Source organism: Nerophis ophidion, linkage group LG17 (genome assembly GCF_033978795.1).
Source record: "Nerophis ophidion isolate RoL-2023_Sa linkage group LG17, RoL_Noph_v1.0, whole genome shotgun sequence".
Taxonomy (NCBI): domain Eukaryota; kingdom Metazoa; phylum Chordata; class Actinopteri; order Syngnathiformes; family Syngnathidae; genus Nerophis; species Nerophis ophidion.
In genome coordinates this window covers 7,868,038-7,886,579 of record NC_084627.1, presented here as the reverse complement: position 1 = coordinate 7,886,579, position 18,542 = coordinate 7,868,038, and the positions used below count along the sequence as shown (strand labels likewise).

Here is an 18,542-nt window from a genome sequence, read left to right as displayed (position 1 = left end):
ATCCACGCCGTGTGTAGTGATCGATGATCATGAATCGTGCTTGACTAACACAATCGTCTTGCTCGTCATTCCACAAAGACTAAGTGTCGTCTGCTGAAGAGATGAATATCTGCAAGGTGTGCTCTCTTTACCTACACTTGGACATCGGTGCATAAACATACACCCACACAATGTATCTCTCTCTGCTACTCACTCGCACACACACACACTCGCACACACACACACACTCACACACACACACACACACACACACACACACACACACACACACACACTCACACACACACACACGCTTCAAGGCTAAAAGGCTGGAATGAGTGCAGAGTCGTGACGAGGAGAGAAGAATGGCTTTGTGTGTTCCATGACTTGTGTTACAAAACATAAAGAATGTATTTTTAGTGAGCGGGCTAAATGTCGGAGCTACATCGCGCCTTGCAGCGTTTTATTCTTTTTTTTTTTTTAAAGCCTTAGTTCTCCTTTCAAGTCTGGTTCCAGGGACTTGGATGGGTCTCAGTTAGAGATGTCCGATATTGTCACGACTCTTAATTATCTATTCCGATATCAACCGATACAGATACGGATATATACAGTGGTGGAATGAACACATTATTATGTGTAATTTTGTTGTGATGCATTAAACTAGTGTATTTTAACCTTATTTTGAGCCAAGGCACATTTTTTATAAATGATAAATGGGTTGTACTTGTATAGCGCTTTTCTACCTTCAAAGTACTCAAAGCGCTTTGACACTACTTCCACATTCACACACACATTCACACACTGATGGAGGGAGCTGCCATGCAAGGCGCCAACCAGCACCCATCAGGAGCAAGGGTGAAGTGTCTTGCTCAGGACACAACGGACATGACAAGGTTGGTACTAGGTGGGATTTGAACCAGGGACCCTCGGGTTGCGCACGGCCACTCTCCCACTGCGCCACGCCGTTTAAAAAAATCCAGAGGCCCATCACTTGCAGAAATGTATTCAAAACGAACCTCAGTTGACAGTAAAAAGTCGTTTTCGTAATTGTTGGACATGACTTTAAAGCATAAGAAAGCATGCATGACTATAGTTCTTGTCTCGAAGTAGGTGTATTGTCACCACCTGTCACATCACACCCTGACTTATTTGGAGTGTTTTGCTGTTTTCCTGTGTGTAGTGTTTTAGTTCTTGTGTAGTGCTCCTATTTTGGTGGCTTTTTTCTCTTTTTTGGTATTTTCCTGGGGCAGTTTCATGTCTTCCTTTTGAGCGATATTTCCCACATCTACGTTGTTTTAGCAATCAAGAATATTTCAGTTGTTTTTATCTTTCTTTGTGGGGACATTGTGGGGTGTCATGTCATGTTTGGATGTACATTGTCTTTGCTCCACAGTAAGTCTTTGCTGTCGTCCAGCATTCTGTTTTAGTTTACTGTGTAGCCAGTTCAGTTTTAGTTTTGCTCTGCATAGCCTTCTCTAAGCTTTAATGCCTTTTCTTAGGAGCAGTCACCTTTTGTTTTATTTTTGGTTAAAGCATTAGACACCTTTTTACCTGCATGCTGCCGACCGCCGTTTCCGACTTCTACAAAGCAATTAGCCACCGGCTGCCACCTACTGATATGGAAGAGTATTACACGGTTACTCTGCCGAGCTCTAGACAGCACCGACACTCACAAACAACATATTATTTTTAGACTGTAATTACTGCTTTGCAAAAATATTTAGAACCCAAACAGGTGAAATTAAGGAATCTCCCACGGCACACCAGACTGTATCTCACGCGGCACAGTGGTTGAAAAACACTGCATTAAACAATGTAACAAGGTTTTCCAAAATAAATCAACTCAAGTTATGGGAAAAAAATGCCAACACGGCACTGCCATATTTATTATTGAAGTCACAAAGTGCATTCATTTTTTTTAACATACTTCAGAACAGCAGCTTGGAATTTGGGACATGATCTCCCTGAGAGAGCATGAGGAGGTTGAGGTGGGTGGGTAGGGAGTAGCGAGGGGTGTATAATGTAGCGTCCTGGAAGAGTTAGTGCTGCAAGGGGTTCTGGGTATTTGTTCTGTTGTGTTACGGTGCGGATGTTCTCCCAAAATGTGTTTGTCATTCTTGTTTGGTGTGGGAGCAGTGTGGCGCATATTTGTAACATTGTTAAACTTGTTTATACGGCCACCCTCAGTGTGACCTGTATGGCTGTCGACCGAGTATGCCTTGCATTCACTTGTGTGTGTGAAAAGCCGTAGATATTATGTGATTGGGCCGGCACGCCCCAAAAATTGGTGTCCGGGTGGAAATCGGTTGAAATTCGTGAGTCTCCCGGGAAGATCGTGAGGTACGACTGGGAGGCACAACTGCTCTGTACTTCTCCCCACGTCCGTGTACCACTCTGTACGGCGGCGTTTTAAAAAGTCATACATTTTGCTTTTTGAAACCGATACCGACAATTTCCGATATTACATTTTAAAGCATTTATCGGCCAATAATATCGTCAGTCCGCTATTATCGGACATCTCTAGTCTCAGTCATAGAAATGTGAACAATAAGTTACATTTGAGGTGTGCTCATCATTTTTATGCAATGGCACAAACGCACATTTTGCCAGCACAAGTGAAAAAAGAGGCAAGTTTGGGAAGGATCACTAAACTTTGTCGACTTTAAAAAGTGTAACGGTTGCAGCACAAACGAATGTGACGATTTTCACATGCTTGGGGGTTTTAATTATTAGACGTGTCAAAAAAAAAAGGATTTTCAAACGAATATCGATAAAAAAACATGCAATGGTTCGGTCTAGACACTCAGACAAATCATACAGTAGATGTAGATGATCTATATCTGCCGTACATATTGACTTTAGAAAATTGAAGTGTTGGATACTGCTCCTGTTTCCTTATTTGTATTTGATTTTACTAGAACTTTAGCAATATTTGTATAAAAATACATTAATGTAGTTTTTTTTTACATTGTATGTGAAAAGACAATCTAATAATCAATCCACTGCACAAGGACATTGTGTTACAACTGGCCTTTGTATAAAAATGTCATTTTTTTACATTGTGCGTGAAAAGACCATCTAATAATCAATCCACTGCAAAGGAAATTGTGTTACAAGTGGCTTTTGGATAAAAAATAATGTTGTTTTTTTTACATTGTATGTGAAAAGACATTCTAATAATCCACTGCAAAGGACATTGTGTTAGAAGTGGCCTTTGTATAAAAATAATGTCGTTTTTTTTACATTGTGCGCGAAAAGACAATCTAATAATCATTTACTGTAAAGGAAATTGTGTTAGACATGGCCTTTGGATAAAAATAATGTAGTTTTTTTACATTGTACGTGAAAAGACAATCTAATAATAAATAAACTGTAAAGGAAATTGTGTTAGAAGTGGCCTTTTTATAAAAATAATGTTGTTTTTTTTACATTTACTTGAAAAGTCAATCTAATTATCATTTACTGTAAAGGAAATTGTGTTAGACGTGGCCCTGGTATAAAAATAATGTAGTTTTTTTTACATTGTACGTGAAAAGACAATCTAATAATAAACTGTAAAGGAAATTGTGTTAGAAGTGGCCTTTTTATAAAAATAATGTCGTTTTTTTTACATTGTGCGTGAAAAGTCAATCTAATTATCTTTTACTGTAAATGAAATTGTGTTAGAAGTGGCCTTGGTATAAAAATAATGTCGTTTTTTTTTTTTTTTTTACATTGTACGTGAAAAAACAATCTAATAATAAATAAACTGTAAAGGAAATTGTGTTAGAAGTGGCCTTTTTATAAAAATAATGTCGTTTTTTTTACATTGTGCGTGAAAAGCCAATCTAATTATCTTTTACTGTAAATGAAATTGTGTTAGAAGTGGCCTTGGTATAAAAATAATGTCGTTTTTTTTTTTTTTTTACATTGTACGTGAAAAGACAATCTAATAATCCACTGTAAAGGAAATTGTGTTAGAAGTGGCCCTTGTATAAAAATAATGTCGTTTTTTTTACATTGTGCGTGAAAAGTCAATCTAATTATCATTTACTGTAAAGGAAATTGTGTTAGACGTGGCCCTGGTATAAAAATAATGTAGGTTTTTTTTTTACATTGTATGTGAAAAGACAATCTAATAATCCACTGTAAAGGAAATTGTGTTAGAAATGGCCCTTGTATAAAAATAATGTAATTAGATTTTTTACATTGTACATGAACAGACAATCTAATAATCCACTGTAAAGGAAATTGTGTTAGAAGTGGCCCTTGTATAAAAATAATGTAGTTTTTTTTTTTACATTGTACGTGAAAAGACAATCTAATAATAAATAAACTGTAAAGGAAATTGTGTTAGAAATGGCCCTCGTATAAAAAAATGTAGCTTTTTTTCATACATTGCATCTGAAAAGAGTCTAATAATCCACTGTAAAGGACATTTTTTTAGATGTGGCCCTCGTATAAAAATAATGTAGTTTTTTTTACATTGTGCATGAAAAGCCAATGTAATAATTTACTGTAAAGGAAATGGTCAAAAGTGGAACAAAAGTGTGATGTGTCCCAGATGACTTCCCCAAAAATCCTCTGATACTTGCTGACAGTGGAGGAACATGTCCAGCAGGGGGCGTACTCACTGGAAGGTGCTGCAGACGGCGGCGAGGAGGAGGCAGGAGGCCCCCAGCCCTTCATGTTGCAGGCGCACACCCGCACGAAGTAGACACGGCCCTGACGCCAGCAGACGGAGGGGGCGTGTCAACAAGACCAGACACTTTCAGGTGAGCGGGAAGTGCGTGGTTACCGTGGTGAGGCCGCCGATGTTGCACCTGAGCGTTGGCAGGTTGTCCAGCAGCATCTCTCCTGCCAGCAGCGAGAAGTCCTTCAGGCAGCTCCACTCCACTACACACACACACACACACACACACACACTATCAATAGTTCTCCCCGGTCTTCGTGACGTGACCATGGTCTCATGGTCTACCTCTGTACTTGGTGACCACGGAGGAGGTGAGACCCTGCGGTTCCTGGAAGGTGACGGTCAGCGAGGAGCTGCTGCCGGCACTCAGACGCACCATGGTGGGAGCCTCGGGAGCACCTGGACCGACAGTGGGCGGGGCTTAGCTTCACACGCCCACAGGAGGGAGGAGGCGGAGCACTCACGTGCATTCCGTAAGCCGGTCATCATGCGCTTGTACAGCTTGCAGCGCCACTCCCACGCCCGCAGCTGCTTGTCCTTGTGACACGCCTCCAGCGACAAGCCGTCCCGCTGCGCCCGCGCCGCCAGGTCTGACGCCCGCTGCTCCGCCTCCGCCACCAGGGCGCTCAGGTGGGCTTCCCGACTCTCGCTGCTGGCGACTGCAGGGCGGGGCCAGGGAGTCAGACACAAACATGGAAGCTTCTCAAATATCAAATACATGTATAAATCATATCATGATCTGCCTGATTCCTTGCTTCTTGCCTGTTTAATAATGCCATCAGTCTTTGAACATGACAGCTGCAAATGTTGCCTTTTAACTACTTTCAACTGTAAATAATAATAGATTAATTTATCAGCAATTAAATCAAGTATGCAATTTATGAATGATCATCACACATGAACTATATAACCCATAAGTTACAACATCGTGGCTTCATAGTACAAACCTCGTTTCCATATGAGTTGGGAAATTGTGTTAGATGTAAATATAAACAGAATACAATGATTTGCAAATCCTTTTCAAGCCATATTCAGTTGAATATGCTACAAAGACAACATATTTCATGTTCAAACTCATAAACTTTTAATGTGTGCAAATAATCATTAACTTTGGAATTTGATGCCAGCAACACGTAACAAAGAAGTTGGGAGAGGTGGCAATAAATACTGATAAAGTTGAGGAATGCTCATCAAACACTTATTTGGAACATCCCACAGGTGTGCAGGCTAATTGGGAACAGGTGGGTGCCATGATTGGCTATAAAAGCAGCTTCCCAAAAAATGCTCAGTCTTTCACAAGAAAGGATGGGGCGAGGTACACCACTTTGTCCACAACTGTGTGAGCAAATAGTCAAACAGTTTAAGAACAACCTTTCTCAAAGTGCAATTGCAAGAAATTTAGGGATTTCAACATCTACGCTCCATAATATCATCAAAAGGTTCAGAAAATCTGGAGAAATCACTCCACGTAAGCAGCATGGCCGGAAACCAACATTGAATGACCGTGACCTTCGATCCCTCAGACGGCACTGTATCAAAAACCGACATCAATCTCTAAAGGATATCACCACATGGGTTTAGGAACACTTCAGAAAACCACTGTCACTAAATACAGTGTGTCGCTACATCTGTAAGTGCAAGTTAAAGCTCTACTATGCAAAGTGAAAGCCATTTATCAACAACATCCAGAAACGCCGCTGGCATCTTTGGGCCAGAGATCATCTAAGATGGACTAATGCAAAGTGGAAGAGTGTTCTTTGGTCTGACGAGTCCAAATTTCAAATTGTTTTTGGAAATATTCGACATCGTGTCATTCGGACCAAAGGGGAAGCAAACTATCCAGACTGTTATCGACGCAAAGTGTAAAAGCCAGCATGTGTGATGGTATGGGGGTGCATTAGTGCCCAAGGCATGGGTAACTTACACATGTGTGATGGTATGGGGGTGCATTAGTGCCCAAGGCATGGGTAACTTACACATCTGTGAAGGCACCATTAATGCTGAAAGGTACATACAGGTTTTGGAACATCAAATGCTGCCAACTAAGCGCCGTCTTTTTCATGGACGCCCCTGCTTATTTCAGCAAGACAATGCCAAGCCACACTCAGCACGTGTTACAACAGCGTGGCTTTGTAGTAAAAGAGTGCGGGTACTTTCCTGGCCCGCCTGCAGTCCAGACCTGTCTCCCATCAAAAATGTGTGGTGCATTATGAAGCGTAAAATAGGACAGCGGAGACCCCGGACTGTTGAAGGACTGAAGCTCTACATAAAACAAGAATGGGAAAGAATTCCACTTTCAAAGCTTCAACAATTAGTTTCCTCAGTTCCCAAACGTTCATTGAGTGTTGTTAAAAGAAAAGGTGATGTAACACAGTGGTGAACATGCCCTTTCCCAACTACTTTGGCACGTGTTGCAGCCGTGAAATTCAAAGTTAATTATTTGCAAAAAAAAATAAAGTTTATGAGTTTGAACATCAAATATCTTGTCTTTGTAGTGCATTTAATTGAATATGGGTTGAAAAGAATTTGCAAATCATTGTATTCTGTTTATATTTACATCTAACACAATTTCCCAACTCATATGGAAACGGGGTTTGTAAGTTGAAAAGGATTTGTTGTATTCTCATTTTATTTACCATTTACACAACCTGACAACCTGACACTGCTTTTGGCTTTACTAAGTCTTGACACCACGACAAAAGGATTTTTAATCACACTTATGTTTTTGGCAACACACACTTCCGGCTTTAAGTCTTAAAACCAGCGCGGCAGACATGAATGTTTGGATCCATCAAGTCGTTGCCCTGGGTTACGACAGTGTGCATGCAAGGTGTCTCTTCCTGTCAGGGCCCAGCAATTGAAGGCAGGGTAAATTAACGAGCTGCTGTGTTAGATGAAGAAAGAGGATTCACGTGTCTTATAATGTGAGGAAACACCTGCAGGAAACACTCAAAGGCTGCAAGTTAGCGGCTTTTATTTGAAAAGTGTTTGGAGATCAGTGATGTTGAGTCTTAGAAACTGAAAGTAATGATGCTGCTCATAAACGTAAATGTTACATTATTTGTGTTTATTATTGTTGATATGTTAGGATACTTTTACTTCTGTGTCGCTGTTAGGGCTGGACAATTACAACAACACACATTATGTTGTTGTGAACGACATCATGGATGTAACATCAATGTACAACTAGTGGTCGCAACTTGGGAGGCGCTCTTATTTTTCTTATTTGATACTAATTTAATTGAATCTTACTACAGTTAAAATAATTATGTGTAAGTTATTACACAACTCTGATGCTAAAAGGCTGTTGCTGTAGTTATTATCAATTTTGCTGAAGTTGTACTTTTCTATCTGTGCAAAGGGACAACTTGCAATCCTGGATTGCGAGTCGTCTCGTATCAGTGTTTGTGTCCAGAACATCGAGTACCGTGACTCAGAAAAAGCAGAGACAGGGCGATATCATGAGTGTCAAAACATTTCCATTTCTGAATAATCAGTGTGTGAATGTGTGTGTGTGAATGGGTGAATGTGGAAGTAGTGTCAAAGCACTTTGAGTACCTTGAAAGTAGAAAAGAGCTATACAAGTACAACCCATAAGTAGTCATGTTGTGGCCAATCATAGAAGAAGTAGTCATGTTGTGGCCAATCATAGAAGAAGTAGTCATGTTGTGGCCAATCATAGAGGAAGTAGTCATGTTGTGGCCAATCATAGAGGAAGTAGTCATGTTGTGGCCAATCATAGGAGAAGTAGTCATGTTGTGGCCAATCATAGAGGAAGTAGCCATGTTGTGGCCAATCATAGAGGAAGTAGTCATGTTGTGGCCAATCATAGAGGAAGTAGTCATGTTGTGGCCAATCATAGAAGAAGTAGTCATGTTGTGGCCAATCATAGAAGAAGTAGTCATGTTGTGGCCAATCATAGAGGAAGTAGCCATGTTGTGGCCAATCATAGAGGAAGTAGTCATGTTGTGGCCAATCATAGAGGAAGTAGTCATGTTGTGGCCAATCATAGGAGAAGTAGTCATGTTGTGGCCAATCATAGAGGAAGTAGTCATGTTGTGGCCAATCATAGAAGAAGTAGTCATGTTGTGGCCAATCATAGAGGAAGTAGTCATGTTGTGGCCAATCATAGAAGAAGTAGTCATGTTGTGGCCAATCATAGAGGAAGTAGCCATGTTGTGGCCAATCATAGAGGAAGTAGTCATGTTGTGGCCAATCATAGAAGAAGTAGTCATGTTGTGGCCAATCATAGAGGAAGTAGTCATGCTGTGGCCAATCAGAGGAAGTAGTCATGTTGTGGCCAATCATAGAGGAAGTAGTCATGTTGTGGCCAATCATAGAGGAAGTAGTCATGTTGTGGCCAATCATAGAGGAAGTAGCCATGTTGTGGCCAATCATAGAGGAAGTAGTCATGTTTTGGCCAATCATAGAGGAAGTAGTCATGTTGTGGCCAATCATAGGAGAAGTAGTCATGTTGTGGCCAATCATAGAGGAAGTAGTCATGTTGTGGCCAATCATAGGAGAAGTAGTCATGTTGTGGCCAATCATAGAGGAAGTAGTCATGTTGTGGCCAATCATAGAGGAAGTAGTCATGTTGTGGCCAATCATAGAGGAAGTAGCCATGTTGTGGCCAATCATAGAGGAAGTAGTCATGTTGTGGCCAATCATAGAGGAAGTAGTCATGTTGTGGCCAATCATAGAGGAAGTAGCCATGTTGTGGCCAATCATAGAAGTAGTCATGTTGTGGCCAATCATAGAGGAAGTAGTCATGTTGTGGCCAATCATAGAGGAAGTAGCCATGTTGTGGCCAATCATAGAGGAAGTAGTCATGTTGTGGCCAATCATAGAGGAAGTAGCCATGTTGTGGCCAATCATAGAGGAAGTAGTCATGTTGTGGCCAATCATAGAGGAAGTAGCCATGTTGTGGCCAATCATAGAGGAAGTAGTCATGTTGTGGCCAATCATAGAGGAAGTAGTCATGTTGTGGCCAATCATAGAAGAAGTAGTCATGTTGTGGCCAATCATAGAGGAAGTAGTCATGTTGTGGCCAATCATAGAAGAAGTAGTCATGTTGTGGCCAATCATAGAGGAAGTAGCCATGTTGTGGCCAATCATAGAGGAAGTAGTCATGTTGTGGCCAATCATAGAGGAAGTAGTCATGTTGTGGCCAATCATAGAGGAAGTAGTCATGTTGTGGCCAATCATAGAGGAAGTAGTCATGTTTTGGCCAATCATAGAGGAAGTAGTCATGTTGTGGCCAATCATAGAGGAAGTAGTCATGTTGTGGCCAATCATAGAGGAAGTAGTCATGTTGTGGCCAATCATAGAGGAAGTAGTCATGTTGTGGCCAATCATAGAGGAAGTAGCCATGTTGTGGCCAATCATAGAGGAAGTAGCCATGTTGTGGCCAATCATAGAGGAAGTAGCCATGTTGTGGCCAATCATAGAGGAAGTAGTCATGTTGTGGCCAATCATAGAGGAAATAGTCTAACTGGGGCTGCTGAAATGACCCCCCTTCCTTCAGCAGCAGCCTCAGTGATGTAACCAGGGACTTCCTGAATAAATAGAGCAGCACGTGGGACTGTACCCTAGAGCGTAGGTTAGAACTGTAACTAAGTGTACAGCCCAATATGTTCTCCTCATTGAGTAAAATTGAACTCTGTCTATGCATGATTCCTTGCTTCTTGTCTGTTTAATAAATGTCGTGAGTGTTTGAACCTGACAACTACAAATGTTGCCGGTACAATAAACGCTTGCGTTTTCACATGAATGAACAATTGTGTTATTGATCATTATTGTGCCATAATGGTCCAGTTCTGGACGGTGGTCTTGCTTTTTTATCAGAGATTCTTAAAACACTTTTTTCTGGCACGTGCGCCTAAACAAGCTCGGTGGACGCCGGACTGAGGGGGGGGGGGGGTGTCAGCTGACTGACCGACTTGGCAGTGGAGGAATGACACCAACAGAGAGCGGCGGGCCCAGTAGTCTTTACCGGCGGTTTGTTTACCAGGATGGGATGGTGCCACCGCCCAGAGTCCAGCACCATAAATCACTCAGCTGTAACCACTCCCGCGTTACGTGCAACGCTGCAGAAGTTGGACATTATACGACGGACCTCGTTAGGCCCTTTCCGCAGAAGGTCAGCAGCAAAGTGGCCACTGTTTGAACCCTCTACACCTCCACACACGCACGGACCGCGCAGTACTCACCATGCGGGCCCTCTTTGCCGCCGGCTTTCTGCAGCATTTTGGCGATGGGCGTGTTGTCGGTCATGACGGCGATGTCCAGCGGCGTCAGGCCCTGGCTGTTGGGGGTGTTGAGGTCCAGCTCTTCGGCCGAGAACTGGGTGAGCAGGATCTGCACCGTGTCCAGGTCCTGCTGCTCCACGGCCTCAAAGAGGCAGTCGCTGCCCTGCATGGTCTGGACCAGACATGAAGATTCTTCAAAACCAGGACAACGTAGACAAAGTCTGGCAAAATTACTCTCTGCATTTGACCCATCACACTTGATCACCCCCAGCGAGGTGGGGGGAGAAGTCAGCAGCAGCAATGGCCGCACCCGGGAATCATTTCTGGTGATTTAACCTCCAATTCCAACCCTTAATGCTGAGTGCCAAGCAGGGAGGTAATGGGGTCCCAAAGCTACAAACAATGGGGGACCGGGCTTTCTGCTCCGCCGCTCTCCCTGACCACCTGAGGGCACCACAGACTGTGGATGCTTTTAAAAAAGGCTTAAAATCCCTTCTTTTTTAAAAAAGCCTTTAAGATATATGCAAAATAGGCTAAAAAAAGCTAGCACGATCACAGTAATATGCTAACTAAGAGCAAAATCAGCTAAAAAAACTAGCAAGGTAACAGTAATATGCTAACTATGAGCAATATCAGCTAAAAAAAGCTAGCAAGGTAACAGTAATATAATAACTATGAGCAAAATTTGCTAAAAAAGCTAGCACGGTAACAGTACTAAGTAAACTATGAGCAAAATAGGCTAAAAAAAAGCTAGCACGCTAACAGTGCTAACAGTTAGCATTAGTGACATATCAAAATATATCTCAGTGAGGTGTGTAACTTCTAAATTAGTCTAAAATAAAAAACATCTAACCTACTGTTAGCAGGCTAAAATGATACCTGCAAAAAGCGTCAAGTACCAAAATAGAGGAAATTAGACTTAGCTATGTACCAGAAAATTGTTATTAAAATTTGAGCATGCTAACTTTAGCATGTATCAAGTAATCAAAAGTATTCCTGAGGTGAATACCCACAAAAGTAGCAAAACTAACAGCCAGTGTACTAACATGCTAACAGGAATCATTTGTCAAGTAACAAAAGATTTGACGCAGAGGTGTATACATACCTACTAAATTAGCTATAAAAAAAAAAATCTAGCATGCTAATGGTAGCATGTTAAAAATGCTAACTGTGACATGTGTCAAGTACCAAAATATAATACAAAAGTGTTATTGTTAAGTAACAACAACAGTTAGCATTAATGAAATAGCAAAAATATATACCACTAAAGTGTATACCTGCTAAAATAGTTTTAAAAGAAAATGTAGCAGGTGAAATTGCTAACTCTTACATGTGTCAGATACCAGAATATATTCTGGAAGTAACTAGTCAAGTAAAAATAAGTATGAGCAAAAGTAATAATAAAAAAAAAAATCTAGCATGCTAACAGTGCTATGCTAACATGCTAACAGTTAGGATTAGTTCAATAACAAAATACACAACACTGAGATGTACAATATACCTGGTAAATTAGCTAAAAAAAAAATCTAGTATGCTAATGTTAGCATATTAAAATGCTAACTGTAACGTGTCAATTAAGTAGCGAAATATACTATGGAAGCAGTATTATCAAGTAACAAGGTGACCGAGGTGTATACTTGCAAAATTAGCAAAAAAGCTAGCATGCTAATGTTAGAATGCTAACAATAGTGCTGCAGGCTGTTAAGAAATTAGCTACGGGCCGCACTTAGTACACCCCTGTTTGATACCTTTATACCTGCCAAATTAGCTAAAAAAAAATCTAAAATGCTAATTGTTATCATACTAAAATGCTAACTGTAACATGTGTCAAAAATGCCAGTATGCTAACGTTAGAATGATCACAAAATTTGCTAAAAAAAATGCTGGCATGCTAACAGGTATCATTTGTCAGATGACAAAATACAAATGACAGATGTGAGAGTTAGTAGATGTAATGACAGAGGTGAGAGTTAGTAGATGTAATGAGAGATATACAGTTAGTAGATGTAATGAGAGATGTGCGAGTTAGTAGATGTAATGACAGATGTGAGAGTGAGTGGATGTAATGACAGATGTGAGAGTTAGTAGATGTAATGACAGATGTGAGAGTTAGTAGATGTAATGACAGATGTGAGAGTTAGTAGATGTAATGACAGATGTGAGAGTTAGTAGATGTAATGAGAGATATGCGAGTTAGTAGATGTAATGACGGATGTGAGCGTTAGTAGATGTAATGACGGATGTGAGAGTTAGTAGATGTAATGAGAGATGTGAGAGTTAGTAGATGTAATGAGAGATGTGAGAGTTAGTAGATGTAATGAGAGATGTGAGAGTTAGAAGATGTAATGACAGATGTGAGAGTTAGTAGATGTAATGACAGATGTGAGAGTTAGTAGATGTAATGACAGATGTGAGAGTTAGTAGATGTAATGACAGATGTGAGAGTTAGTAGATGTAATGACAGATGTGAGAGTTAGTAGATGTAATGACAGATGTGAGAGTTAGAAGATGTAATGACGGATGTGAGAGTTAGTAGATGTAATGACAGATGTGAGAGTTAGTAGATGTAATGACAGATGTGAGAGTTAGAAGATGTAATGACGGATGTGAGAGTTAGTAGATGTAATGACAGATGTGAGAGTTAGTAGATGTAATGACGGATGTGAGAGTTAGTAGATGTAATGACAGATGTGAGAGTTAGTAGATGTAATGACAGATGTGAGAGTTAGTAGATGTAATGACGGATGTGAGAGTTAGTAGATGTAATGACAGATGTGAGAGTTAGTAGATGTAATGACAGATGTGAGAGTTAGAAGATGTAATGACGGATGTGAGAGTTAGTAGATGTAATGACAGATGTGAGAGTTAGTAGATGTAATGACGGATGTGAGAGTTAGTAGATGTAATGACGGATGTGAGAGTTAGTAGATGTAATGACAGATGTGAGAGTTAGTAGATGTAATGACAGATGTGAGAGTTAGAAGATGTAATGACGGATGTGAGAGTTAGTAGATGTAATGACAGATGTGAGAGTTAGTAGATGTAATGACGGATGTGAGAGTTAGTAGATGTAATGACAGATGTGAGAGTTAGTAGATGTAATGACAAATGTGAGAGTTAGTAGATGTAATGACAAATGTGAGAGTTAGAAGATGTAATGACAGATGTGAGAGTTAGTAGATGTAATGACAGATGTGAGAGTTAGTAGATGTAATGACAGATGTGAGAGTTAGTAGATGTAATGACAGATGTGAGAGTTAGTAGATGTAATGACAGATGTGAGAGTTAGTAGATGTAATGACAAATGTGAGAGTTAGATGTAATGACAGATGTGAGAGTTAGTAGATGTAATGACAGATGTGAGAGTTAGTAGATGTAATGACAGATGTGAGAGTTAGTAGATGTAATGACAGATGTGAGAGTTAGAAGATGTAATGACAGATGTGAGAGTTAGAAGATGTAATGAGAGATGTGAGAGTTAGAAGATGTAATGAGAGATGTGAGAGTTAGTAGATGTAATGACTGATGTGAGAGTTAGTAGATGTAATGAGAGATATGCGAGTTAGTAGATGTAATGAGAGATGTGAGAGTTAGTAGATGTAATGAGAGATGTGAGAGTTAGAAGATGTAATGACAGATGTGAGAGTTAGAAGATGTAATGAGAGATGTGAGAGTTAGAAGATGTAATGACAGACCTGAGAGTTAGAAGATGTAATGAGAGATGTGAGAGTTAGTAGATGTAATGACAGATGTGAGAGTTAGTAGATGTAATGACAGATGTGAGAGTTAGTAGATGTAATGAGAGATGTGAGAGTTAGTAGATGTAATGACGGATGTGAGAGTTAGTAGATGTAATGACAGATGTGAGAGTTAGTGTAATGACAGATGTGAGAGTTAGTAGATGTAATGACTGATGTGAGAGTTAGTAGATGTAATGACAAATGTGAGAGTTAGAAGATGTAATGACAGATGTGAGAGTTAGTAGATGTAATGACAGATGTGAGAGTTAGTAGATGTAATGACAGATGTGAGAGTTAGTAGATGTAATGACAGATGTGAGAGTTAGAAGATGTAATGACAGATGTGAGAGTTAGAAGATGTAATGACAGATGTGAGAGTTAGAAGATGTAATGACGGATGTGAGAGTTAGTAGATGTAATGACAGATGTGAGAGTTAGTAGATGTAATGACGGATGTGAGAGTTAGTACATGTAATGACAGATGTGAGAGTTAGTAGATGTAATGACAAATGTGAGAGTTAGAAGATGTAATGACAGATGTGAGAGTTAGAAGATGTAATGACAGACCTGAGAGTTAGAAGATGTAATGAGAGATGTGAGAGTTAGTAGATGTAATGACAGATGTGAGAGTTAGTAGATGTAATGAGAGATGTGAGAGTTAGTAGATGTAATGAGAGATGTGAGAGTTAGTAGATGTAATGACGGATGTGAGAGTTAGTAGATGTAATGACAGATGTGAGAGTTAGTGTAATGACAGATGTGAGAGTTAGTAGATGTAATGACAGATGTGAGAGTTAGTAGATGTAATGACAGATGTAAGAGTTAGTAGATGTAATGACAGATGTGAGAGTTAGTAGATGTAATGACAGATGTTAGCAATGAGGGAACAGAGAGTTCAGACAGAGGAGACATCGAATTAGTGAGACTGCAAACTAGATTTGTATTGATCCTCTCAGCCACACTCAAGTGTCCCCAACAACATCTACATTATTCTACATCTACATCCAACATTATTCTACATCTACCTGCAACATGATCCAACATATGTGTATCAGATGTATTGTAGTGTTTGCACACACAACTCCAAGAACATGTCTTTGTTACATCCAGATCAACGTGGAGCAGATCTCAGGAGTTGACACTTTTATGTAGGCCAATCATAGAGGAAGTAGTCATGTTGTGGCCAATCATAGAGGAAGTAGTCATGTTGTGGCCAATCATAGAGGAAGTAGCCATGTTGTGGCCAATCATAGAGGAAGTAGCCATGTTGTGGTCAATCATAGAGGAAGTAGTCATGTTGTGGCCAATCATAGAGGAAGTAGTCATGTTGTGGCCAATCATAGAGGAAGTAGTCATGTTGTGGCCAATCATAGAGGAAGTAGCCATGTTGTGGCCAATCATAGAGGAAGTAGTCATGTTGTGGCCAATCATAGAGGAAGTAGCCATATTGTGGCCAATCATAGAGGAAGTAGCCATGTTGTGGCCAATCATAGAGGAAGTAGTCATGTTGTGGCCAATCATAGAGGAAGTAGTCATGTTGTGGCCAATCATAGAGGAAGTAGTCATGTTGTGGCCAATCATAGAGGAAGTAGTCATGTTGTGGCCAATCATAGAGGAAGTAGTCATGTTGTGGCCAATCATAGAGGAAGTAGTCATGTTGTGGCCAATCATAGAGGAAGTAGTCATGTTGTGGCCAATCATAGAGGAAGTAGTCATGTTGTGGCCAATCATAGAGGAAGTAGCCATGTTGTGGCCAATCATAGAGGAAGTAGTCATGTTGTGGCCAATCATAGAGGAAGTAGTCATGTTGTGGCCAATCATAGAGGAAGTAGTCATGTTGTGGCCAATCATAGAGGAAGTAGTCATGTTGTGGCCAATCATAGAGGAAGTAGTCACTTTGTGGCCAATCATAGAGGAATAGTCATGTTGTGGCCAATCATAGAGGAAGTAGTCACGTTGTGGCCAATCATAGAGGAAGTATTCATGTTGTGGCCAATCATAGAGGAAGTAGTCATGTTGTGGCCAATCATAGAGGAAGTAGTCATGTTGTGGCCAATCATAGAGGAAGTAGTCACGTTGTGGCCAATCATAGAGGAAGTAGCCACGTTGTGGCCAATCATAGAGGAAGTAGCCACGTTGTGGCCAATCATAGAGGAAGTAGTCACGTTGTGGCCAATCATAGAGGAAGTAGCCATGTTGTGGCCAATCATAGAGGAAGTAGTCACGTTGTGGCCAATCATAGAGGAAGTATTCATGTTGTGGCCAATCATAGAGGAAGTAGTCAAGTTGTGGCCAATCATAGAGGAAGTAGCCACGTTGTGGCCAATCATAGAGGAAGTAGTCACGTTGTGGCCAATCATAGAGGAAGTAGTCACGTTGTGGCCAATCATAGAGGAAGTAGTCATGTTGTGGCCAATCATAGAGGAAGTAGTCATGTTGTGGCCAATCATAGAGGAAGTATTCATGTTGTGGCCAATCATAGAGGAAGTAGTCATGTTGTGGCCAATCATAGAGGAAGTAGTCATGTTGTGGCCAATCATAGAGGAAGTAGTCATGTTGTGGCCAATCATAGAAGAAGTAGCCATGTTGTGGCCAATCATAGAGGAAGTAGTCATGTTGTGGCCAATCATAGAGGAAGTAGTCACGTTGTGGCCAATCATAGAGGAAGTAGTCATGTTGTGGCCAATCATAGAAGAAGTAGCCATGTTGTGGCCAATCATAGAGGAAGTAGTCACGCTGTGGCCAATCATAGAGGAAGTAGTCACGCTGTGGCCAATCATAGAGGAAGTAGTCACGTTGTGGCCAATCATAGAGGAAGTAGTCATGTTGTGGCCAATCATAGAGGAAGTAGCCATGTTGTGGCCATTCATAGAGGAAGTAGCCATGTTGTGGCCAATCATAGAAGAAGTAGTCATGTTGTGGCCAATCATAGAGGAAGTAGTCATGTTGTGGCCAATCATAGAGGAAGTAGTCATGTTGTGGCCAATCATAGAGGAAGTAGTCATGTTGTGGCCAATCATAGAGGAAGTAGTCATGTTGTGGCCAATCATAGAGGAAGTAGTCATGTTGTGGCCAATCATAGGAGAAGTAGTCATGTTGTGGCCAATCATAGAGGAAGTAGTCATGTTGTGGCCAATCATAGAGGAAGTAGTCATGTTGTGGCCAATCATAGAGGAAGTAGTCATGTTGTGGCCAATCATAGAGGAAGTAGTCATGTTGTGGCCAATCATAGAGGAAGTAGTCATGTTGTGGCCAATCATAGAGGAAGTAGTCATGTTGTGGCCAATCATAGAGGAAGTAGCCATGTTGTGGCCAATCATAGAGGAAGTAGCCATGTTGTGGCCAATCATAGAGGAAGTAGCCATGTTGTGGCCAATCATAGAGGAAGTAGTCATGTTGTGGCCAATCATAGAGGAAGTAGTCATGTTGTGGCCAATCATAGAGGAAGTAGTCATGTTGTGGCCAATCATAGAGGAAGTAGTCATGTTGTGGCCAATCATAGAGGAAGTAGTCATGTTGTGGCCAATCATAGAGGAAGTAGTCATGTTGTGGCCAATCATAGAGGAAGTAGTCATGTTGTGGCCAATCATAGGAGAAGTAGTCATGTTGTGGCCAATCATAGAGGAAGTAGTCATGTTGTGGCCAATCATAGAGGAAGTAGTCATGTTGTGGCCAATCATAGAGGAAGTAGTCATGTTGTGGCCAATCATAGAGGAAGTAGTCATGTTGTGGCCAATCATAGAGGAAGTAGTCATGTTGTGGCCAATCATAGAGGAAGTAGTCATGTTGTGGCCAATCATAGAGGAAGTAGCCATGTTGTGGCCAATCATAGAGGAATTAGTCATGTTGTGGCCAATCATAGAGGAATTAGTCATGTTGTGGCCAATCATAGAGGAAGCAGTC

General features: G+C 40.8%; 1 protein-coding gene across 6 annotated transcripts in view; it reads right to left on the bottom strand.

Annotated features, from left to right (window-relative positions):
• Positions 1-18,542, bottom strand: part of ankfn1 (ankyrin repeat and fibronectin type III domain containing 1) — a 167,371-nt gene that overhangs the window by 30,605 nt on the left and 118,224 nt on the right. For all 6 annotated transcript variants that reach the window (XM_061876025.1, XM_061876024.1, XM_061876026.1 and 3 more), the window contains 5 exons: positions 10,861-11,071; positions 5,116-5,310; positions 4,937-5,050; positions 4,757-4,854; positions 4,593-4,683 (listed from right to left, as the gene is read on the bottom strand). In XM_061876025.1, the coding sequence (XP_061732009.1) occupies positions 4,593-4,683; positions 4,757-4,854; positions 4,937-5,050; positions 5,116-5,310; positions 10,861-11,071 (709 nt within the window). The remainder of the gene's footprint in view (positions 1-4,592; positions 4,684-4,756; positions 4,855-4,936; positions 5,051-5,115; positions 5,311-10,860; positions 11,072-18,542) is intronic.